The sequence below is a fragment of the Macadamia integrifolia genome, chromosome 8 (assembly GCF_013358625.1).
Source record: "Macadamia integrifolia cultivar HAES 741 chromosome 8, SCU_Mint_v3, whole genome shotgun sequence".
Taxonomy (NCBI): domain Eukaryota; kingdom Viridiplantae; phylum Streptophyta; class Magnoliopsida; order Proteales; family Proteaceae; genus Macadamia; species Macadamia integrifolia.
In genome coordinates, this window is record NC_056564.1 from 9433841 (window position 1) to 9459262 (window position 25422).

Sequence of the window (25422 nt, forward strand, 5' to 3'; positions counted from 1 at the left end):
CCAAAAAAAAAATCCCTTTAACTAATTAAGAAAGTCACTTGGTTGCATAGGCCATGCACCTAGATTCAGAGGTGCACGAAACTATTGCCTCACTTCGTATGAAATAAAAAATATCCCATTTATATTGATGCCCCTACATGGTCTCATTGGCCCCTCATTGGTGCAAGGCTCATGCAACTAGATAATAATCTCTTACTTATAAAAAAAAAAAAAAAAAATTCACTTCCCTAAAACATAAACAAGAAATGGTGAATATAAGTTACCAAAAAAAAAATGGTGAATATAGAGTGGGACCAGCCGTCCCATATGGTCCAATCCCATAGCAAGTCCCTCCCGCCAATTCCACACTCGGCAAGTCGGCATCTCCCATCCCTCCTGCCAATCATCCCCTGACGAGACGACTCCTTTCTTGCCATTCACGATTCTATCGTCTTCACCTCTCTCTCTCTTTTTCTCGACAGGAGCTAATCCAAAATATTCTAATGAGGGTCAACGAAGTCTAAATCGTTGAAATACAAACACCGGGTTCTCTGGAGCGGCGAAAATGTTAATACTGCAGAATATAAGCGGAAACCAAAACTCACATACACTGAAGCTAAAACCAGTCCAATTACGGCTTGGTTTTCTCTCTCTTTGTAAGGGGAGATGGCCGATTGCCGGAAGATCTTCTCCACCAATCCTAAAGATTACCAGCTCCTCGAGGAGGTCGGTAATGGCGGCAGCGCCATTGTTTACAAGGCGATCTATATCCCTTGCGAAGAAGTTGTTGCCGTCAAGTGTCTAGATCTCGATCGATGCAATAGCAATCTTGTTCGTTTCACAACTTCCATCTTTTCTCCTTTTTATTCAAATTCGATTATTTATTTATGCTTATTGCTGAGTTTTATAGGAGGAACAAGGAAGTCGATTTTTCTGATTGGCTTCTGAATTAATTTCGGCCTTTATATTGATTCTGGAGTTGGAATTTTGATTATCTTTAGTTTTCCGTTGAGCGCATTTTCCATTCACCTATGAACTTAAACCTCGCGATGAGGTTCGAGATCATGGAGTGCTGGTTATATTTTGGTATTGTCTGAAGTAAGAGGGAGAACTTGAATTGCCAAATTCGGATTCAGAGACAGTAGCGTTGATGAACTGATTTTTTTTTTTAATTGAAAAATACTGTCTCCTTAATTGTCAGAGCTAATATTGGGGGCCTGGGGCAGTAAGTGGCCGAATAGATTTCTCTATGAATTTTGGCGTTTGCTTCGAGTAGAAAGGTTGGTTTTCACAACCATATCCGTAATAACAAGCAATTCTATTCATGGAGAATGAGAAATGTAGCCATTCCATATTTGCTACCCTGTGCATTTTAATTTCTTGTTTAGGATTTTGCAGGCTCTCAAAGATAACTGATTCTGTTGATTTGCATCATGTGTCATTCGTGCTTACATAATTTCCACTTATCTTGTTGTATTGACAAACATTGATCCCACTGTCAATCTTCCATTACCGACGCCATCTTCCCATGAAAAAAGCATGTTTCCTCGAATAAATTTACTGCGTATTTTTAACATTAGGTCAGGCAGTCTTTCCCAATTTCATATCAACGCTAAGAAATATGTTGCTTAGTTGTTTGGTGAATGAAGAGAATATTCCCTCTTGAGTACCAAATGCATCATAACAAATGCCTCAGGTAGGCTTTTTATTAACCATTGGCATTTCCAACTAATGCCACCGGAGTTGAATTTTGTGTGCAATCGAAGCATCTATTGTTGTCATATAAGGATTTTATTGCTATGTGTGTATCATATCATATGTCACTATGTTATGGGGAGTTTATGCTGATATGGCAGTTGGATATTTGTTTTATCACTGTTTAACCCAAAATCCACCCTTACAATTACTACACTAGTTTGCAAAGCAACTGCTTCATGTAACATATTTTTTTGACCAGCAAGCAGGTTGGAGTGAGAAGCTTAGAAAATGTCTAGGTCTTAGAGGTCAGGGATAGGAGGTTCACCAACATCATTGTTTCTGTGCATGCTTGATTTATTATAGCTGAAGGAAAATCATCCGTGTTTATGGTGGCAGTAGCCTGCATTGGAGGGTTGCCTTTCACTTCCAATGGCCAATATCTTGATGTCTTCCTTATGAGAGGTTATTGTTCATGGATTATAAAATGAATGTAGCATTTAGGATTAAACGAATGGTTGCTCCTCTTGGGGAAATGCAACTGGTGAAATTTTCTTTGCAGAAAAGGTGTCACCAATGCCGAAGGCATAAGGAAACTGAGTTCTTAATTTACCATCATATTTATTGGGAAACTCATTTCCAAGAATAATACATAAAGACAAAGTTGTTGCAAAAGTTCACAAGCTTGCTGTTGTAACTCATGCCAGTTTGTGGAAATGATACTACTAAATCAAGAGGCTAGCTATCTTAAAGGGATTGGCAATTGTTGATTGCTTCTTATGTTGTGGTATAGATGCCAAAGGTGGTTACTTTATGGTTGATAGGTAATCAATCTCTGGGAAGGCTCTATAGCATTTCCATCATGATTGGATACATTGGCTGTTTGATCGAGGGTAGGAATTTTTCCATCACAGGAGTTAGAATGAAGGGATGGTCCGTTGGACCGCAGCTGAACCGTTGAGGACCCCACTTGATTGTTGAGCAAGGTGTGGAAATGTATCATTTGAACCCTATCATTCGGTTTGCATTTTTGCCATTGGGCTTCTAGAGCCATTTAAGTTTCTCAAACTTGATTCCACTGATGAGATCTCACCAGGTCATATTCAAATGATTTGAGTAAGTTGAGTGGTTATGATTATTTCCTGATTGGTCTTATGAACTGTGTTTTCTTTTGGTGATATCTAATTTTATATTAAGCATGATGTTTCTTTGTACTTCATAGGAAGACATACGAAAGGAGGCTCAGACTATGTTATTAATAGATCATCCGAATGTAATAAAGGCATACTGTTCGTTTGTTGTTGAACACAATCTCTGGGTGGTTATGGCGTTCATGGCAGAGGGTTCTTGCCTGCACCTTATGACAGTAGCATATCCTGATGGATTTGAAGAGTCTGTAATTGGTTCAATCCTTAAAGAAACCCTAAAGGCTTTGGAGTACCTCCATCGACATGGACATATCCATCGTGATGTCAAGGTCAGTTAAAATTGCAGGGGACATTATTTTTCATTATCTGAATGTGTTTACAAGATGAATTTTTCAGAAATATCACACGACTCTGTAGTTTTGTAACAATTTTCTTTGCAGGCTGGAAATATCCTTCTTGATAGTAATGGTGAGGTGAAACTTGGTGATTTTGGAGTTTCAACTTGCATGTTTGACAAGGGTGACAGGCAGCGTTCGAGAAATACTTTCGTGGGGACACCATGCTGGTGAGAATATATATATATATATATATATATATGTATTTTACTTTCTAATGGATGCTGTATTTTTTGATATTATGATCCGTGATTTCGTCTTATTGTCTACAATTTTTGGATTCCAACTTATCATTTATTCTGCAGGATGGCTCCAGAAGTTTTGCAGCCAGGAAGTGGATATGATTTCAAGTGAGTACTTTCCTATTTACATAGCCATACGATAACCTCGGATACTTAGTTGTGCCTTGAGCCTTGGCTTCCTACACATAGAGAAAACTATGTACCTCTTAAGAGAATGGCTCACACTCTTGATTTCTTTAAAAGTATTTTTTTAAACATCTATTTACTTTCTGTAGTTATTATTTTCTTCCAATTACTGTAGGCACGTTAAAAAAAAAGTCATATTCTGATCCTATCAAGTTCCACAGTCTTGAACTCAGATGATCAGATACTCTTTTCGGGTTTAAAAAAAGTCATATTCTGATCCTATCAAGTTCCATAGTCTTGTACTCAGATGATCAGATACTCTTTTCGGGTTGCCTGGAGAAAAATTTCTGGTTTTCTTTAATCCCAATTTTCTCTCATCTTGTTTATTATTTACTCTAATGGACACAATTTTCCTTCCCTTCGGACCTAAACCTGAAACATGGAATTGTAATTGAAGTTATTGATTTTAGGACCAATGATTATTTTTTGGGGCATAAACCTGAAACATGGAATTGTAATTGAAGTTATTGATTTTAGGGCCAATGGTTATTTTTTCTACTTTTTTGGAATCTTTTTCTCATTTTCAATCTTGTATTGGTTTTAATTGATTAGCTGTTAAACTGTAATAGTGCCATGTGTTTCAGTCAGACAAACATATAATTTCGTACAACTGACTAATATTTTTCATTGTCTTTTTATTGATTTCTTTAGTGCTATTATTGGTTGTTAATAAAGTGAAGGAGACCCGGTATATCCATGCAGTTGTGGGGTCAGTATGGGCCTGTGGGACTAGTTAGGCCAAAGGTCTCTATACCCAAAAAAGAAGAAGAAGAGAGAGAGAATAGAAAATGAAAAGAAACATGAGATTTTCCAACATTTGGTTGCATAGAAAGGGAAAATAATAGTGGGCGAGCCTATGGTACAAAGGTTAAGTTGCACTATTGCAACATGTTGGCCATAGGTTCAAAACTTGGAAACAGCCTCTTCTGCGAAGCAGGGTTTAAGGCTGCATACACTTGCACCTCCCGAACCTTGCAGTAGCGGGAGCTTCGTGCACTGGGTTGCTCTTTTAAGAAAGGGAAAATAATACCATTTTTTCCTTCCCCAGCCAGAGAGAGAAAAAAAAAAAAAAAAAAACCCTCCATAGTCCATAGGATAGGGACAGATCTGGTGGACCATCTGACTTGGTTAGTTGAACCAATTATCCTGGTGGTTGGTTCATTAACCCCCTAGACTATGCATATAATGTATACTAACAACAAGAATCTTAGCTTTATCCCAACTAAATAAGGTTGGCTACATGGATCTAACATCCAAGTAAACACAAAATATTTAAAAATAATAGTAAAAAGAAAGGAACACTGCAACAACAACAACAACAACAACAACAACTCAGCATTATCCCACCTATATGCATGCTTATAATCTGTATATTATACAAATGTTATACAAATGCAATAATGTGAGATTTGAACCCTCTTTCTTTTATAGCTTTAGAAACAATCCTCATTATCACTGAGCCACAAGGCGCATGACTGTTGATTTGTTCTAAGCTATGTTATTCATTTATATATATTGGATATAATTTTTTTTCTTCTTCTAAATCTTGCTAACAATCAGCTTTGAGACAATCTGGCCTAGACAGTTGAACTGGTGACTTATTACCAGACCTCATTATTGGCTTCGCATCTGGGCTGGGTTTCAGAACATTGCTTAGTCAAATTCCCTCAGTTTTTTTTTTTTTTTTTTTTTTTTTTATTTAACAAGAATTATCTAAAATTAGAAAATTCTAGAAAATTTGTGAAAGCAATAAAATATTTGAAAAAAAAAGGAGACACACACACACAGAGACAAAGTATATAGAAAACAAAAAGAATTTATTAATGATTCATCCATCATGTTGTAAATGTGAGACTAGTAAAGTAAACATTGTGCCTCAATTAATGGAACCCTTTTTTCGCATTTACATATTTGAAATAAAATGAGATGAAAACTTATTAGAAATCATTAATTTTGGTTTCTAAAACAGTCCTGATGACAAACGCTTTAAAGAAAATGTAAAAGAGAGATATGCATGCTGGTGGCTCCAAGCACTGTTTTAGATCTATTGGTGGAATCCTTAACATGAGAACGTTAGTTGTTTCATTTTGGGAATTAGCTGGTCATCCAGCTTAATTCTTTCATTTCTTCTGATAACTTACAAGATTGGAAAGCTTCAATACTTCACGAGATGCTGATCATGAACAGCTAAGCGCTTGGTCCCTATAATTTTGTTTGCTTTTGTGCACTTAAATCCATGGTTTGAAAATTCAGTCGAAATGACGAAAATATTTCAATTTTGAGAAGCCACAAAACTAAACAAGGGTTGACTCTGTAGGCATACCAGATTTCGACCAAAATTTTGGCATTGCGGTATTGTTTTGGCAAAATGATACAAAGAAGTATTATAAATTCAACATTTTGATATCGTGAATTTCAACAGCTTGATAGGAATGGAGAAAAGACCCCAAATTTGTATTTTTTGACAAAACTCACGTATATTTCTTGTTGTAACTAGGTGTTGAGGACTCTATGTGGTACTTGGATGGGCAGAGGGATCCAATATGTAACATGTAGTCATGTACCATGTACTTAAGAAAGTGTTTATGTAATATGTAACATGTACCATGTAATGTTATTCATAAGGGTTGTTATCCATGTAACAATGGAAGGTGATGTTTCCGAAAATCACAAGACAAATCTGAGCCATCCATATTTATGTTATTTTTTTTATCTAAAGGGCGTACATTTCCACTTAGAATGGGGAGAATGCATAATAATGTCTAGAGTACAGGTACACATGCATGGACATACATGGGATGTGTACTAATACAAAGGGGGTATTTGACATGTGGCTAATCTAGATCATGTCCTCTTTATCCAATGCTCGGAATGGTCATATCATTTGTCCATGGAAGAATAGATGCCTTGTGACATTTGAAAAAATAATAGACCTTTGTGACAATAAAAATTCCCCTTCTGTCGAATGACCTTGGTGATAATTATGAAATGTTTTTCAATATTATGTATTTATTATTATTTTTTAATTCCTAATGCATATTTTAGTTGTTTTAATTGAATTTTGTCTGTTCTAATATTAATTTATGTGTAAAATAGGCTATGTTAGAGAGAATATATAGCAAAGTACGGCATACATTAGCAATCTAGGGTCCAAAGCCAAACTACCATTTTGGTTTTTTTTTTAATTACAATCTAAAGGGTCAGATATATTTAGAGATGCTTAATTAAGATTTCCTTGGAGTTCTGGGTCAAATGTGGTCATTTGACTACCAAAATGACCAACCAAAATTTACAACTGAAATATACCAGCCAAAATCTGAAATATTTTGGTTTCAACCGAAATTTTGAACCTTGCTTAAATCTTGATTCCTCTATCTTGTTTATCCCTATCTCATTGAATTTAAATCTTTTGTGAGCATCTTAAAATATGGTATGATATCTAGGATTAACTTATAGGCAGGCACAACGGTAAGGTTGCTCCATTGCGACCTCTAGTGGTCGTGGGTACGATTCAGGAAACAGCCTCTCTGTGAAACGGGGGTAGGGCCGCGTACATTATGATCCTCCCCCGACCCTACAGTGGCAGGAGCCTCATGCACTGGATATGCCATTTTTTTAATCTAGGGTTAACCACATTTTGATACAGTAGTTGTTCATAATCAACTTTAAGCTTCTTCTAAAAAGAGGGAAAACAACTCTGTTTGATGACATTTTAACTTTCATTTGTTTAAAATTAATCTCGTTTCAGGATCTTCTGCACCACAAGTAGAGAATTCAAGGTTTTTTTTTTTTGGTTATTGTTGTTGTTGTTGGGGGGAGGTAGACCCAATTGACTTTTGCATCTTTTGCTTGCAGAGCTGACATTTGGTCATTTGGAATAACTGCTCTGGAGTTGGCTCACGGTCATGCACCCTTTTCAAAATACCCTCCGATGAAGGTATTTATCAAATTATGAGATTGATGCTTTCAATCTGACCCATGCAAGATTTAATGTAAATTATTTTAGTCTCTCTCTCTCTCCCCCTGTAGGTTCTCCTGATGACCATCCAGAATGCTCCTCCTGGACTTGATTATGACCGTGACAAAAAGTTTTCGAAGGTAAAGTGATCATTTTGGCTGGTGAAAGATCAGTTGGTGACTACATCCATGTCCTATATAAACATTTTCGTTTCTGTTTCATTATTCCTTTGTTTTATTCATGGCATGCGTTAGGATTTTGACATCAAAGTTTAGATAATTCCTGGTCTAAAGTGTTTTTTTTTTTTAATAGTTATTGAACAGTATCCTAATTAAAAGATTTCTAGTTGTGATCAGTCCTTTAAAGATATGGTTTCCATGTGCTTGGTGAAAGATCAAACGAAGAGGCCAACAGCAGAGAAGTTATTGAAACACGCTTTTTTCAAGAATGCAAAGCCTCCGGAGCTTTCTATTAAAAGTCTATTAACTGGCTTGCCACCACTTGGGGAACGTGTAAAAACCCTCCACGTAAGCCACCTTTTCTTTTTTTTTTTTGGGGGGGGGGTTGAACCACGTAAGCCACCTTGAATGATGCTTTGTAGAGGTCATTCTTTATTCTGTCCTCAAAATTGTGACTCAAGAATTCATGACCTTGCAGCTTAAGGATGCTGCACAATTAGCTCTCAAGAAAATGCCTTCAACAGAACAAGAAGCACTATCACAGGTTAGAAAATATTCTGTGATGTCATGAGATTGTTTTTAAATTTTTGTTCACCTATTTTAATGGATTTTGCCCCTGTTTGATTATGTCACTTGGTTTTCCCTGAATGCAATTCTTGGAATGCCTGTTCTGGGTCTGTTATGGCACGTTAATTAGGAACTGAAGCACTTGAAAAAGAATATTGCGCGACAGTGTTGCAGTGTGACTGGCATTTATGGCATAATTTATATTTGCACTACCAGTAATTTTCATGCTAGTTTATTAGTAATTTACCATACAAGAAAGACTTGTATCCAAGTAGCAGTGTCTGGTATGTTCACAAAATTGGCTTAAATGGGTTAGACAATCATAAACATCTTCTGATTTAACTTGTTAGAACTGCTTCTAACTTTTCAGAGGGAAGGTTTTGTGTGTACTATGAAGTCCCTAGGTTTACTGATCCTGTCTTGTGTTGCTCCTTGTTCTGCCTTTCTTTCATCTTGTAGAAGCTCATTTCTACCATCTACAAGTTACAGAAAAGTAGATAATAACTTTGTTGTTACTAATTACTTCTGGGATTGTTAAAATTTTTTACCATCCTGAGTGCATGCATGTGCTTGAGGAATTAAATTTTTGGTTTTTTTTTTTTTTTTTTTCTTTTTCTTCTTCTTTTTGTAGTAACAATAAATCATGTCAAAAGGCAAGAGAGATAAGAGTACACCAGGGGGATTTTAATGTGAAGTGTGAACTGCTAAAGAAACGAAAAAATGAAAAGAACAATAACTGAAAGATTTCCTTGGTCTTTTGAGCCATCTTTGAAATTTTGCATTTCTTGGATTGGCAGCTAATAGTTGTTACTTTCTGCTCCATCTCCCAGAATTGGGTTTGTTTCGTTGCATTAATAACCAATCGTTTAATGCCTTTTCATTCAGATGTGGAAAAAAGTATTCTCTTCTTTCTTGTATGTCCATTTGGTTTTTTGCACTCTCTCTAATATTTAGTATGTATTTTTTTTCCGTATAAAACATCATACTGCTTCCATTCCCCCCCCCCTCCCCCCCAAAAAAAAAAAAAAAAAAAGGAATCACATCATACTACAAGTGGGTAGCTAGGTTCTGAGCTGTATAAAACTTAAGGTTTTAATTATATATAGTGTCATACTATATCCCCTGTTAATTAAAAAGATCATAAACAGACAGTTATATTTTTTTTCTCCCTCTTTTTGTGAGGTGCCTGGATTTATTCTTTCGTTGTTCTATGCTTTAATTAAAAACATCATAAGTGGACAATTATTTATTTATTTTGTTGGGAGTAAGGTGCCTCATCTTATTCTTTTGTTGTTCTTATGCTATCCTTTTATCAGAGTGAGTACAAACGAGGTGTTAGTGCATGGAACTTTGATATTGAAGATTTGAAAGCCCAAGCATCACTGGTATATTGCACTACTTTTTAGTGTCAAAAGTCCTCAGGTTGGCTATATAACACTGGTGGAGTTGATTTACTAATGTCTCCCATAACTTGGGTAGGTTCAAGACGATGTTGATTTGCAAGGAATAAAGGAAGAAGATGAAGAAAGCATAAGATCATGTGTCAATAATAAGGTTAGCCAATTTTTTTGCATCTTTAAACAATTCCTGTTCCTACCATACCAGATCTAAGTGCGACTATGTATTTGATTTTTTTGGTCTGTTGACTTTATGGCACATAATAATATGTTGTTATTGACAGGATGCATCTGCTTCCAGTTCTATTGTGGCAAAATCAATTTCTATGGCTGATATTGATGGCCGGTATTGCCCTTTGGCTTGAATTTCTCTTCCCTAAATGTAGACGTTTAGTGCTTTATCTTGGGTTGTATAATTCCTGTATTTCACAGTTCAAAATCAACAGCCTGCTTGTCTAATTACTTATTTTGGACAAAAGGATTGCTGCATTTATGACTACTTATATTGTTGTAGGCGGTGGTGGTTCCATTGCATTTCATATACATTTCTAGTAACATAATTTAGTTGTGAGTGATCTTTTATTTTTTATTTTTTTGTTTTGGGGGGGTGGGGGGGAGGGTTTAGGGGGTGGCCAATTACTAAAACTGTTATACACAGTTTATGGTCTGATTCACTACAATATCACACTTTTGCCTTTTGGATAGCCAGTCATCCTTTTGGATGCCTGATTGATACTAATGCAGAGTGGTTAGGCATAGTAGGTGGAATTATCATAAAGGGACCAAGCAACCCAACAATGATTTGGATTCAAATTAAAAATAAAAATAAAAACCCAAGATTCTCAAACCCAAAACATATGGAAAACCTAGGTGCCACTCCAATGCCTTGTGTCACCTAGTCACCATGACAACTATTCTTTCAATTTAATTTTTTCTGTAATGTCTATTTGCAAGTTTAATATGGTGAAGTTAACGAATATTGTGTGCAGATTCCATTCAGCACTTATTTTCAGACAAGAGTGGATAGTTTAGTAAGTAGAGTCTCTGTCTGCACATTTTATGTGGGAAATTTTGACTTCACTTCCTTAAGAGTCAATAGAATTGCCTTGGGCTTGATGTCAAGTTTGTTGTTTAACTTTTGAGAGTAATGTTGTGGAAGTATAAGTGATGGCTAGATCAAGGTTCTTCAACACTCTCTGTGTATGCCATAAACTCCTACCTGTGTTCTTGCTCCTTTGACCTCCCTGCTGCAGCCTGTTGTCAGGGATTCTCTGATTCCCTTCCCTTATTAAGCTACTCCATTCCTCAACATCCAACAAACAGGTGGACCTATTGTTTACTGACTCATCTCTATCAGATTAACAAAGTTTTTTTTGGGGGGGTGAATGTTAGATAAACAATTTTGATATTTTGCGTATTACATATTCCAATCCTTCAGCCTCCTTAGAAAATAAGTTAGACTATGTTGCTTATAGACTGCTTGTCAGTTCTCTTTGTCTATAGTATGCTTCTTTATTCAAAAATTGGTACATGCTTGGAATGTTATCGTGACAATGCTCCTTTAGTGCAGTAATTCTTTCTTTTCATTTTGGTTGTCCAATGATGTTATCTTCATGTTACTTATGAATCGACTAATAATGCACTTCTTGTGCTTGTTCTTCACAGATATATTTAATTTTTATTGTGCATCTGTTGTTTGTAAAATAGGCATCAATAAGCATCAATCGTGTAACTAGTCAATCCTGAAAGCTGTTGGATGTCATAGGCAAAAGGTTTTTCTGTTGTGTCCTTTGCATGCTTTAATGTTGACATGTATCATCATGTGTCCATTAATATTGTTATTAGGTTTGAGAACGAGAATCAATCAGCAAATGAAAAAGTCAAACGCGAAGTAAGGAGGGCACCTAGTTTTAACGGTCCACTGATGCTACAGAATCGAGCTTCTGCAAATAGCTTCTCAGCTCCCATAAGGTCTTCAGGTGGTACGTGAATTTGTGTGGTTTACACTGGAAAAAATATATTTTTTTACTTCCATTGTTGTTCTTAAGCATTTGGTTACTGTTGCACAAAGCTCACAGTAATCCAGCTTTAACTATAAGGAAGTTTGAGGCCAAGGGATCCTTCTGGTATTTATCATCTTATTCTCTTTTTTTATTTCTCTCTCTAATTGGATTGAAGATTCTATGGATGAGAAGTCAAAGGCCAATATGGTACAAATAAAAGGCCGGTTCTCAGTAACATCTGAAACTGTGGACCTTGTAAAGGTACTTTTCCATCCTAATGATAGCTTTGTCCATAGTTTATTATGGTCCACTAAGTTGATATACCTATGTAGGATATTACATTAGGTTCAGTTTCACGAAGATGTATACAGGTTAGTATAGTAATCAACCTTTTCTGATCTTTTTTCCCTACTGAATTGTTTCATTGACTAATGTAGTAGATTGTAGTAGTTTCTTATATTATTAATTTTTTTGGGTTCCAGGAATCACCTCTAAAGAAGTCTGCTAGTGATGGTGACTGGCTAGTTGATTCTAAATATATGGTCAGCAGATGCACCTCACTCTATTTTTGTAACCGTGTGTGCACTGGTTTTTCTGTTAAATCACCAATACCTGTCCCAGTATAAGCGATAAATTTTAGTAAAATAAGCAAATGAGTTTTGGAAAATTGATTGAAAACTGGGTATGCATATTATCCGTGTTTGAGGTAGTGGGTGATGGACCATGGAAGAGAGAGCTGTAAGAGCATACTGAAAAAAATTTCCTGCCGCCCATAATCACAGGCGCCGAAATGGAAGAATCTTCTTCCCCTATGGGTTCACATATACCCCCTTAGGCTTTAGTATTTTCAAAATACCCCCTTTAATTGGAGCGGGATTCCATTTTGGCACCTGTGATTACGGGCAGCAGGAAAAATTTTTGTCCGAGTATACCTATCATTATTGGAGGTTGGATTACGTATGGAGAAACCAAAGGGAATCCTCCTATGGAAGTGCCAATCATAGCATGCTTGCTATACAAACACACACGAAGGCAAAAAGGATAATTTCCATTCAACTGAATAGGCAAGTTCTTTGTTATAAAATTTCCCCTGTTTGTCTCATTAAAGAAAAATATGTTATATTACAAGAAATAGAAACCGGGGGGGGGGGAGAAAAAGGAAATCCCAGAAGGAGTAGTTCATAAAATTTGATTCAAGTCACCCCTTGGAGGCCTAGAAAGACCTTTGAAATATTACCAAGTGCCAACTTTAACAATTCATTTGATTCATGAAAAAAAAAAGTTAATAATTCACTCTTTTAAGCATTGCATTTGAAGAAACCTGAGGTATAATGTGCTTAGATTTAATTAAGACTCCAAAGTGTCTAATACCAATATCTGACACCATTAGTTGCTTTGTCCTCCCCAGCTAACAACTGTCTCTTAACTTGTAAGAAAAACCAATTCTAGCACTCGCGTCTTACATATATGAATAAGCAAGCCAACTCTCTTGGGAATTATTTGGCTAGGACTTTAATTCCTAGTTCGGATACTGAGTTCACCATCTAAAGCATACCGATGTTATTTCTTCCCCCACCCAAGCAGACTGAAGAATCCAGTACTCAAATCCAGTTGGAATAACCCGTTTTGCAACCATCTGATCATAGCCCATTATTAGAGAGTTGGTTGGGGCCGAGATTATTTGTACAGCTGAAGTCTTACTGCAATCAGACATCAGAAAATGAAGCTATACTGAGACCACTAGCAGTTGTGATTCCAAATGATGTGGACTGTAGAATTGAATGCCTGTCTTGATTGTATCTTGTAAATAGTGAATGATAGGGAAAAGTGGTACATACTAATACTATGTAGTGATTGAAAAAAAAAAGAAATCTCTCTCGACCACGAAAAAATGATGAACACGTGCATCCCTTGCAAGAAAAGTTATGTTACTATTCTTCCATAATTGATTTTGTTTCTTTCCATTTTCAGAAGAAAGGATGTACATTTCCTTATTTCATCTAAAGCTCCCACTTTCTTTCACTTTTGTCAGCCTGGCAATCAACCACCTAAGGAAGTAAGCAACAGTGTGGTACCTGCATCAATTCTCATGCCTCAACTCCAAAACCTTTTTCAGCAGACCACATTCCAACAAGTAAAGGCTTATTTGATTCTTCTTTGATAATTTTGCACACTTGATCTCCCATGATCTTCTTGAACATTTTATTGCTGCTTACCAGGGTCTGATTGTGAATTTGTTGAATAGCTTGCAACAAACTGAGGCTGTGGATGGTGAGTGAAATCTGTAACTGTGTGGTACATTATTATACTTCATCCTAAAGGTGTTGGACAAGTTTGATCAAAGTATTCCAATTATGCTTCAGCTTTTCAAAGTGGAAAGTTTGCACCACAACCTTGCAACTCAGAGATCGATGCAAGTGTAAGTATGGTAGTAGACTATATATTTGGAATTTCTAACTGCAACAGTGAAATGTGCCAATATGCAGGAGTGCACATGCCATTGTCTTTGAGAAAATAGGGGTTGCTTAACAGAACTTAAAGTATTTAGTAAGTGTTAGTGAGTTATTATCCATTAGAAAAAATTGGTAGAGAATGAACTAGTCAGAAGACGGTGGACAAAGAGACTTGGCTTTTTGTGGTGAAATAAATGTAATATACTCACACAACACAATCCGAAGAAATTTCAACCTATGAGCTCCTTTCTTAAACAAAGGATGGTACCCATCTTAAAGTTGTCTGGAGGGTAGATGAATAGTTTAAAACTTTAGGATCATTAGTAATTATATGTAGGGCTGCAGACAGGTAGGTTAGGGTTGGTGTGAGTGTAGAGGGTCTAGAGGACATCCTCCTCTTGGGACAGAAGAAATAAGGAGTCACAACCTATATTAGGGTCTAGCACACACTAGAAATATTTGACTCCAGCCTATTCAGCCTTATCAATCTATCCGGTTTGAGTCAGGTTGCAGACCAGAAAGGTGTTAGGCACCCCAGCCCAACCAGTTAAAACAATATTACTGTTTATTTATTTATTTATTTTTTGAATAATAATTACTCTAAACTAACAATATGGCATGCTGTAACTTACAGAAATAATATAAAAATATTAAATATAGAATAAAATACAAGGAGATTGAATAAAACGAAAAGGAGGACTTACTGCACGCATGCGCTACAAGACAAAGATTAGTATACATGATTCTTCATAATCAAATTAATGAAATAATGGACAATATACTGAAATAAAACAACTAAGTAAAAAGCATGTGATATTTACAAAAATGCCATTGAAATGGAGAATAATAATTTGCAACAAATAATACACACACACACACACACAAAAAAAAAAAAAAAATGAAGCTATGCTACTTTCAAATATCAAGAACTGAAATACATAGAAAATCAGGAATGTAAATGTAAAGAAAAAAAGGATTTTACAACAAACTGACATAAATACCCTTTTCTAATGCATAATTCATAAAAATGCATGAAAGTGTTCTAAAAACTTAATCATATTACATCTAAAAATGAGACCTACTGATGCTAAAATGATCTGAAAAAATCACTTCTGAAAAGCATAAGAGAATACTATGCCTAAAATGACTAAAATGGCCTTCTAATGCACAAACCCTAAAAATACATGAAAAACCCTAAAAATGATGGAAATCATAATAAATCAGAAAATACTCAAATTCCTACTGGTATCAAAATGACTAAGAAAGCCAATTTTTGAAAATCATGCAAAGATACTAAGCCAAAAATCACCAAAATGCCTATGCAAGCCTAACTCTAGGGTGCAAAAATATGACTGCAGAAAATCATCCCATATCATTGAGATATAAAATAATTTCACTGGCCCTAAAATTCATGAAAAAAGCTTGGAATAAGTCTCATAAAATTTCGATAAAAATACACAATGGAATGGTTAAAATGCCCTACATGTTAAACCTAATTCTAAATGCAAAAATATGCATGAGGGAATTTATTTCAGGGGAAAAGAAATTATTTCTATCATGATTTAACCTTCAAACTTGAAAACAGAAATTAAACTTTCTTTTTTTTTTTTTGAAAATTCCTGCAGAAAATTACCTAATTTATTAAATGCAATTATGAAAATAAACAATTAAAAACTTAATAATGATGCAAAAAGTATAGGAATAATAACGGAAATTAAAATATGCTTTTACATGCTTCATATCAGATTAAGAGAGAAGAAAAACTCAGGAAATAAAAAACGAATCTAGTTCGGCATATCGCTGCCTACCCCTTTTAGGGAAGCAGTGATATACCCCAGTTGAAGCCTTATAACATCCAAAATATAGATCAGAACAAAATTAAAATTTTAACCAAGTATAGTAGATTTCCCCAGGATCACAATACCCAAAAAGGGAGTTGGAGGGCATGCACAGCTCAAGGGTTTGAATCTACAAGTCTCTGCTGCTGCAAAATTGCAGTCACAGTTCAAAGCTTGCTTTCCAGTCTTCATAGGTCCCTCAATACATGAGGAAGAGCCATGTTTTATGGCTGAGGATGTTCCTTCATCCCTCAGTGATGTTTTGCAACAAGTCTCATTGAAATCCAATGACTAAGTGCCGTCTTCAATCAATGGCTGAAAATGAGGATAAATAACCTCTTTAACCAATCAAAATAATTGATTTAATTAATCATAAATCGTATTAATTGATCCAAAACGTATTGAAAAAAATTACAGAGATTTCTAGATTGGGTTGTGATCAAAGTGGCCAAGTTTGAGCTCAATCCAAACTTTAAAAGGGATTTAAACATGAAAAGACCTGAAGAACTTTGAAAGGACACATTTATGGGCCCGACTTGGGATGGGCTCTGCCCGACACTTGATGGGTCAAGCTCCCGTCCTCGACATTGGATAAGTCATACCGAGTGTGGTTGAGCCACATTTAGCATTGACCTAGGCGTAGGTTAGGCATTTCAATGGAACTGGATCGAGTCACCCCAATTTTGATTTTCTTATCTATGTTGCCTTTGAACATTTGAAAAATCATAATTTTCAAACCTTAAGTCTAAAACTCACTATCGTGGTGTCTCTAGAAAGCTTGTTCTGAGTACTATCTAATGGTATGAAAATAAAAAACCATTTTGGGTGAAAAAACAATTCAAATTCATTTGAAAGTGGGTATAATGGAAAAAATGTAATCTTGTATGAAATAATGGTAAAATAAAATCATATTTTAGCCATTTTTTTGTATGATTAAATTTCTTATGAAAAACACCGAAACAAAGTTTGGACTGATTTCAAGGTCGTTTGTCTCGCCACTGGCTTTATCAACCTTTCCAAGGTTATTTTGGTCATTTTCAAGCCAATTTCCTTGAACTCCTTGGAACAATCATCTAAGGACTAAATAAGACTCTAAGACTAAAAATTGGGCCCCGGACGTCTTTCTAAGGCACCCATTCATCATTGTTATGCACTCCTTCATGGTAACAAAATGAGGTGTCTATAGTCAGGAAGTGGCCCTACAACAATGTAGACATCTCATTTTTACCCTAGAGGCATGCATAGCAATGATAAATGGGAGCTCTGGGATGATGTGCGGGGCCCCTTTTTATAACTTCGGAGGTGTTATTGAACCCTCAGAACATTTTCTAGAAAATGATAAAAATGCCCCTATAAAGGTTGATTGGGTCAAAGGGTGGTCAAACAACCTTGAAATCTTGAATTGTATCATTAATTGTTTTCATTATAAAAATATTTGTATTCAAAAATGGTTTGAAAAGGACTTGATTTGACCATTATTTTATAGAAGATTCTATTTTTGTCTGTGGGACCCACTTTCAGTTTCAATTTTTTTTTTTTGGCAAAATGTTTCTTATTTTTATACCATTAAAAAGTACTCAGAGCAGGCGTTTCAACGTATCTTGAATTGTCAAATTTGGGCTTACCATTTGAAAGTTATGTCGTTTTAAATATTTCAAGGAGAAACAAAAGAAAAAATAAATAAAATAACCAGGCCAAACCAATCTGGTTTTGCCCAAACCGCTTGCCTAACCCACATCTAAGCCGATGCTCAATGCGGCTTAACCAATGTCGAGGATGCATCGGTGCATCGGCTGAGCCACATTCGATGTCAGCTTGGCCCATCAAGCATCAATCCCAGCCCATCCTGAGTTGGGCTATAAGTGTACTCTTGCAGAATTCGTAACGTTTTAATGTGTTTTAGAGTTCAGGTTGAATTCAAACTTGGCCAGTTTGATCCCAGTAACATCTAAAATCTTTCTTATCTTCATTAACACGTTTTGGATTAATTAAAATTGTTTTGAATTTCTTAATTAATTCCTTGATTGGTTAAAGGGATTTTCTCCCTATTTCCAGTCATTGATCGAAAAATGCCCATATCTTGGATTTCGGTGAGATTTGTTGCAAAATGTCCCTGAGTGATCAAATAAGACTCTCAATTGTAAACATTTCTTTATCACTAGGAAACCTAGGGGAGAGGGCAAAGCAAGCTTTGAAATTAGAAATCTATTGCACCCACTCTTTTGAGCTATGCATGTCCTCAAGACCTAAACAGGGTACTAGTAGTATGTCAAATTTGTTTTATTTTCTTCATGATGCGATAGTTATTTTCAGGTTTAGATCATGTTTTAGGCTAGTTTTTAGGCTTCTAATGCTGATGTAATATAGTCTCTGATATAAGAATGTAACATGGTTTTATCTTTGATTTTGTTTCCTTTTTATTCATTGTTAATTTTTTTTTTTTTCATACAATGGCATTGTTGTAACTAAGGAAATATTTGGTATTTTTTTCCTTTTTTACTTGTAACAATAGCTTAGGTAAGTCCTATTTTTATTTAATTTTTTTGTAATTTATTTTGCATTTATTTTTGTAATATATTTCTGTAAATTAGCATTTGTATATTGAAATTTAAGGATATTCATTATCCAATAAATATACCAAATAAATAGAAAGACTGATTTAACCAAGTAGACCGAGGTGCCTAACACCTTCCCTGGTCCGCAACTTAACTTGAACTTGATCTCACATTCGGACCAGTTCATTCAGAGTCAAACATTTTTAATGTGGGCCATATGCCCTAATCTAGGTGGTGACTACCTACTCCTTCTTTCCCAAGAGGAGGATCCCTTGAGATCCATTGTTCTCACACTTGTGCCATTGTAATCGAAATCTCTTTCCCTTACCACACAGGGTAGGGGTAAGAAATCACCCTACCTTTTACCCGATAGGGAATGGGTAAGAATTTCCATTACCTGGTAAGCTTGAGTTTAATAAAATTTCCACCTAGTTTCCTGACAAACAGTATAAATATTTACCAATATATACGAAGTACTACATTATTACCTTATAACCAAAAAAACATACAAACATAGTTTCTTGAAACCTTCAACTTGAAATAAACCATCAATAGGATGAAATTGAACAGATAGCTTGTTTGTTTGGCCAACTGATGCATATAATCTCTCATTCCTCGAGAACCAGGGATTTGGTCTCTAGATTCTCCCTTATTCTTTTCCTGAAGTTTTAGTTCCTCATTAAGAACACTAAGAAGTATATGCTCACGTAAAATCATGACATTTGTTTGGATGCTGGTCCCAGAGAGAAGCAATAAAATTCATCTTGCTTAGGTCTTCCAGAGAGAGTTCAAGAGGAAATTTGTTTTGCAGCAAGGATGATGTATGGGTGAACTGTCTTTCGTGCTTTTGGGTTGGTGATATGGGACTATTTCCTGAATCCTGTTGATTATCTCAAGTCTTTCTAGTTAAGACTAGGATCCCACTCATCCACCCCTCTGGCCCAAAAAAGAAAAAGAAAAAAGGGATCTTATAACAGAGTGGGGTAAGGTTCCTTTTGCTATGGAAATTCATGTTGATCTGGGGTTTTTGGGACAGGGAAGAAGAAATTATAGGGTAAAGATCTTCAGCCATGAATGCTCCAGCACTTATTGGACGATTAACAAGATAAGGTGTCAGTATCCTTTCAGGCTATTGCCAAATCATTGTGTAGTTGGAAAGCTTGTCTGTGCAAGGTGGAATAGGCAGTACCTAGGGAACTTCACTGCTTTCATGGGTGCTGTTGTGGAATTCTAGTCTTTCCAGTAGCCATGGCCTCTTTGGGGACCATGCATTCCTTGATAGATGCTGTTATCGACTTCCTAGTATCCTCGTCTTTGGGGACCATGAGGTGACAATGATCAATTGTTCATCAGAAGCAATTTATATCCATTACTCTTTTTCAAGGCAAATGTGACCCAAATAAGGCTGGAGCTGTGTTGTTATAATAATGACTAACATCTATTTAGCTAAAATAATGAAAGAGGCGTAATTCTATTAATGTGGTAAGCTAGGTTCTTCCAAAAAAAAAAAAAAATGTGGGAAGCTAGGTTGATTCTAACAATATTTTAGGCTGAAGGTCATGGATAAGAGATTCCTTGACCATATGTGCATTTTTGAGAAACCAGTGGGGTAGATGGCTGTATCAAGTGAATCATTCTTGGGTTTCCCAAGTTCCTCTTAACAATTCGGCGGACTCCCTAGGCAAGGATGGGATTTTTTTATTATTTTTGTTATAATCCTATTTTCCATTGTTTATTCCTATCGGAAAAACTGTCGTTATCGACTTGTTTGCTCTTCTTTAATAAATTCACTATTACTTTAAAGCAACAGCAGATCACTGGTTATTTACTCAGTATTCTTTTTCTTATAAAAGGATTGTGTGCCATACATTTGCCTATTCTTGTAGGTCTCAATAGCAGCTCTATGTGGGATTTTTATTTTCCGATGCTCTCTATAAGCTCTGAAGCATGATGGAACTGTTCAGTTCTTTCTTTCTGATCTTAATTCTGTGTTATAGTTCTCTTTATGTGCGTCTCATTTGAGGGTGTAAGTTGAGTGCAAATTGTTCTATATTTTCTCTATTGACAGGTTGAAACAGCTGCCTCTGAAAGGGAGCAGTTATTGCTCGTGAAAATTTCAGAGCTTGAAGCCAGGTAGATCATATTGTGAATCAAGTAACTGGGTAAAACCTTCATATGTGCACATTATCCCCTTTTACAAAAGAAAAAGGAATCTCTCTTTTCTCTTTATATTTACTTACCTTTTCCTTTGATGTAGGGTGATTAATCTAACTGATGAAGTAGCTGAGGCAAGGTTGAAATATCTGCAGGTAAGTGGTTGAGGATGGTTCCTTCTGAGCTCTTCTGAATTGAAAGCAACCACATGATTTTGTGATAGAAACACTGACTTTCCCAGATAAAGTGTATTTGAAGTTGACATAATTTGAGTGAATACCCATTTTACCATATTGATTCAGTCATAAACAAATAGCGCAAGAGAGAGGGAGGGAGGAAGAAATACTGATTTCCCCAGAAAAGTGTATTCTAAGTTGAAACAACTTGTCTGAGTACCCATTTTTTTGTATTGGTTCTTCAGTCATAAACAACAGAGAGCTGAACTTTTATGGATTTAAGACCAGAACTGCTTTTCAGAGATCAATGTTGTGAGATAAAAAGATGTGCATAAATGACTGTAGCAGAGATAAGGATCTTGAGATGGATGAGTTGGAAAGATTGCGAATGATAGTGCTTATTTATTTACCTTAAGTCCAAGCTTAAGCTCACCTGCCAGGCTCAAATTTGGGCTGGTCCAACATTTTACATTGGATTTTCTGTTGGTCTTATGATTGGCAATGTGAATTAGACAATTCTCAACTCAAGTTGGGTGCAAACTGTTGTTCCTGTGATGGAACCCAACTCAATCTAGTTGTTTTGCTACTTGTTGGGCCTCATTGAATGGCGTGACTTACTTTTCAAGATGCTTTACCATTGATACTATCATTATCTGAGTTACCAAATATAAAATTTTATGAGAGCTTATTTTGGCTTTACTTTTATGGATTGATTTGTGTACGACCACTACCAGTTGCAACTGCAGCTAAATGCTGCATATGATCGGGAAGAAGAAAGGAGCAAAGTAGGGAAAGGGACAGCTTAAAAATGGAAAATTCGGAACTGTAAAAAGAAAGTTTCATGTATTCAGGTAACATAGTACTTCCTGTCAAACATTGTGATAGAAAGATTTCCTTTTAATGACTTGTGGCTGTTGTTTATTAGCAGCACCTGTGTAGAGCAACAGAGGCAGACACACTGGTTTCAAAATCATGCTTCTCAACAATAAAAATCAGGCCCTCCAGTATTTGTCAATGCTTTTGATTCATTCTGATAGACAGGAAATGAGATCTTCCATGACCATGACCTATGTCATTTGATTTATTCATTGGGTTATTATTTTTTGAAGAAGTCTGATAAGAAATGTGCTGTTGTGGTATTGGTGGTAAGGATGGTGCTGATTCTATGTTAATTATATTTCAAGATAAAAGATGTAACTAATGTTTTAATGTTTTATCTGTCATAGGATGTCTGTTTGTACTAATATAAGAAAAAGGCCATTGTTGAAGTTGTCACTTTTATGTTTGGGTGCATCTTGTTGTAACCAAATAGTGAACTGAGAAGTTGTACCCTTCTTTTGATTGCTCTTTATTTTACTTCCAAAAGTTTTTTTAAGTCGAATGAAAAAATGTGTTCAAAACATTTGATAGTGATTTGCTATTATATTATTTTAAAGAGTTGTCATTATTTTACACGTTTTTCTAGTATACATGTGAAATTAAGGGATTTTATCCTCATTTGAAGAAGGAATGTGTTACACTACAAGGCAAGTAAAAAAAAAATGGTGACAAATTATTTTTCACCGAAGTTGGTTACAACAAGATTTTCACTTTTATGTTTTCCAGAAGTTGTTTTTACTGGTTGGAAGTCCGCTACCCAACCTAACCCTAACCCTCCCACCTATTAACCTGAGGCAGGCCCCATTGATTAATAGGCTGTTGTTGGCATGGCCCCATCAGCGTTATTATTAAAGGGTGTGGGCTTGGGAATAACCTCTTTTTGGCATTTGTCAAAATTCAAGCCAATACAGATTATTTTTCTGTTTTTCACTGGCATTAAATCTGAGCAATGGTAATTCTCTTCCTTCAAATAGGAAAGAGTTTTGCATTTGAGAGACTCGAATGTTCATTCTCTTCAGAATTTGATGATGATTGTATCAATGTATAATCAGTTCTACAATTGAAAACTTGAGTTTGTATATATTATTTCTGCATGACGACATGAAGCAAGTAAAATAGGGAAAGATTAGTCCCATGACACCAATTGTCCTCCCAAATGTTTTTTTTTTTTTTTTAATTGTTTTCTCTTCTACTATGACCATGTGTGACCAATGTGGATGATATATTTTTTTATCACGCCATTGGTGTAGTGTGGGAGATTCTCCCTCCCCATTGTGCTGTGGAGAATCCTGTCCCAAAAAAATAAAGACAAGAAGGTAAACAACTTTTCTTACTGGGAATTTTAGCGTATCATTTATTACTCTCCACATCCTATGGAATTATGGAAATCAAATAGCCTTTAACAAATGTACTCCTAACCCTGTAATTATTCTTCAAATTGTTTCTCAATGAGTTAGAGATTTGCAACTGTATGAATTAGTAAATTCTCCATATGAGTTTGTGGAGAACATGGTTTCTTGTTCTTTTAGTCATTCTTCAATTATGTTTTCTCATTTGATCACCAAGAGCCTTATCGAGGGCATGCAGTGTTAGTGGTAGCTGAGGTTTTTGACCATTTTACTTGTGAGGCTGGCTGAGCTTCTCTTATTGTTCTACGTAATGGTTTTGCCTTTGTGAGCATGGACTTTGGTGCTACATGAGATAGGGTTGAAGCCATGGCCAGGGGACCATTCCAAGGGCTCACAGGGGGGTTGTGACTCCCTAGAAGTGTGGAATGACTCGTACAGGTGCTACATTTCTTACTGGAGGCAGAAGAAAGCCGGAGTGTAAGTGAACTGATAAGAACATGTAGTCTGCTGCGCTCCCAGACAGAGTACATCTTCCCTCTTTTAATTCTTTTTTTTTTTTTACTGATAAGAATATGTAGAACACATATATCCCATATTACAAATATGTGGTACACATGTATTCCGAGTTAGAAGCAGAAAGATGCCATGGAGTGAAAGTGAACCAAACAATCTTACATGTCTAGGACTGGGGCAAACAATCTTACATGTCTAGGACCGGGGCCCTCCTAGCAAGGAGTCAGCCAAACTGTTTTCCTCCCTTGGAATAAAAGCAAAAGTACATGATTCTTAACTGGATGCTAGGAATCACTGTTATTAGGGGGTCAGAGCGCTCACCAATGAGGATGGAGGTCAGTAATTTGTTGTCAGATTCGACAATAGGTGGCCCCAACCATCTTCAATAGCCTGAAGAACGTCTGTCTGAATCGCCATTGTTTTTCCTATTAGAGTGGTCAAGAACATAGATGGTTTCGATCTGCCATTACAATCACAAAGAATAAATCCAAGTCCTCCACTGCTGCTATCAGATACTAGGGATGCATCACAATTAAGCAACTAAAAGATTGCTTAGGAGAAGAAAGTCAATGATGTCTAAGATCAAGCATAATCACCATCAAAAAGCTTTGGGAAATCAATTCATATGAACCACCACTCATAATTATATGTAATTGTGATGAGTTCTTGATATTTTGACTTTAGCATTGTCCCGAGGGCTGAATCTCCTTCCCCTCCAACACCTAAAAAGAACCTCCTTCCCTCACTTCACCTGGCAACAAAAATATCCTCAATGAACTAAAATTTTGGTTAAGTAATGAACCAACACATTTTAATTCCTACTGTGAACATTGACAGTTACCTAAGAACCCATTTTTTAACATAAAATTTATAAAAAATAAATTATCTAAAATCATCCAACCAGGAAAAAAAAAAAAAGGGATGTGAAAGAAATACACAAAAGATTTGAAGAAAAAAAATGTTTTCATAAACATCTTACAATCATTGCACATAAGAAAACGAGATCAAAACACTTATGATTTTCTTAAGTAAATAAGACCAAATGAAATTGGTACAAAGAAAGAGTGTAAGAAGTAAGTACTTGATTTCATAAAAACAAGTACTTATTTTTTGGAACCTTAAAATTTATTTTTTAAATAAATCTTATCTAACTACACCATGTTTTAAGAACCTAGTTCCAATCATATCAAATCAAATAGTAAAAGTGAAAAAAATAAAATAAAAATACCGAAAAGTAAAAGTAAACTAGTACCAGTTCTTCTTCCCCCCACAATGGCTCCTTCCTGTTGGAGAACAATTGGAAGATGAGGTGTCCAGTTAACATCAACGATAAGTCTTTATGGAGGGTGTGTCCGATTTCATGGGCATCCTCTCCTCTATTGAATCTGTGCCAAAATTCCAGATACATCTCATATAATTCTAACACCTGGAGGGAGGCAACAAACATCAATCCCATAGGTATCTTCTTCAAATTAGAGCAACGTCAAATGATTAGACGGTTAAGCTTCGATAATGCTCCTTCCTTGATTTCCCACTCCTCTATTTCTAAAGTGTCATTGTGTAAGACACGGAGTTGGGGAAGGATCAAAATCCTCTGTTTTTCTCATCCATGTTTTTTCTTGTTTTGTTACCTGCAGAACGCGACACGTGGACAACAAGGAGACCAACGGTCAAGATTGTGTGAGGATTATTACATCTGGTGCGTTGGTCTTAAAATTGTTCACGTGTCGCGGTCTGCAGGTAGCAAAACAAGGAA

The 25422-nt window shown here is 35.9% G+C and overlaps 1 protein-coding gene across 3 annotated transcripts; it reads left to right on the plus strand.

Annotated features, from left to right (window-relative positions):
• The first annotated feature begins 361 nt into the window (after window positions 1-361).
• On the plus strand, window positions 362-22195 carry LOC122085726 (serine/threonine-protein kinase BLUS1-like). 3 transcript variants are annotated; one of them, XM_042654249.1, is made up of 22 exons: window positions 362-810; window positions 2897-3151; window positions 3263-3387; window positions 3523-3567; window positions 7501-7582; window positions 7675-7743; window positions 7960-8130; window positions 8261-8326; window positions 9666-9734; window positions 9829-9903; window positions 10031-10092; window positions 11592-11728; window positions 11925-12010; window positions 12082-12120; window positions 12232-12291; window positions 13782-13883; window positions 13969-14020; window positions 14113-14168; window positions 20664-20728; window positions 20853-20904; window positions 21660-21776; window positions 21854-22195. In XM_042654249.1, exons 1-21 carry the CDS (start codon window positions 646-648, stop codon window positions 21729-21731), a joined length of 1905 nt encoding a protein of 634 aa, XP_042510183.1. In that variant the 5' UTR covers window positions 362-645; the 3' UTR covers window positions 21732-21776; window positions 21854-22195. The 3 variants fall into 3 exon arrangements, 2 of the variants coding, with proteins under 2 accessions (XP_042510183.1, XP_042510184.1); XM_042654250.1 differs by having other exon boundaries at window positions 11592-11725; XR_006142203.1 differs by lacking the exons at window positions 20853-20904; window positions 21660-21776; window positions 21854-22195 and having other exon boundaries at window positions 13995-14020; window positions 20664-20734.
• The last annotated feature ends 3227 nt before the right edge of the window (window positions 22196-25422 follow it).

Bases quoted from the DNA above. Each gene is read 5' to 3' on its own strand.
- LOC122085726 (XM_042654249.1), top strand. From the start codon at position 646: ATGGCCGATTGCCGGAAGATCTTCTCCACCAATCCTAAAGATTACCAG. The intron at 9,904-10,030 runs GTTAGCCAATTT...TGTTATTGACAG, and splicing joins GATCATGTGTCAATAATAAG to GATGCATCTGCTTCCAGTTC. The intron at 10,093-11,591 runs GTATTGCCCTTT...TATTGTTATTAG, and splicing joins ATGGCTGATATTGATGGCCG to GTTTGAGAACGAGAATCAAT.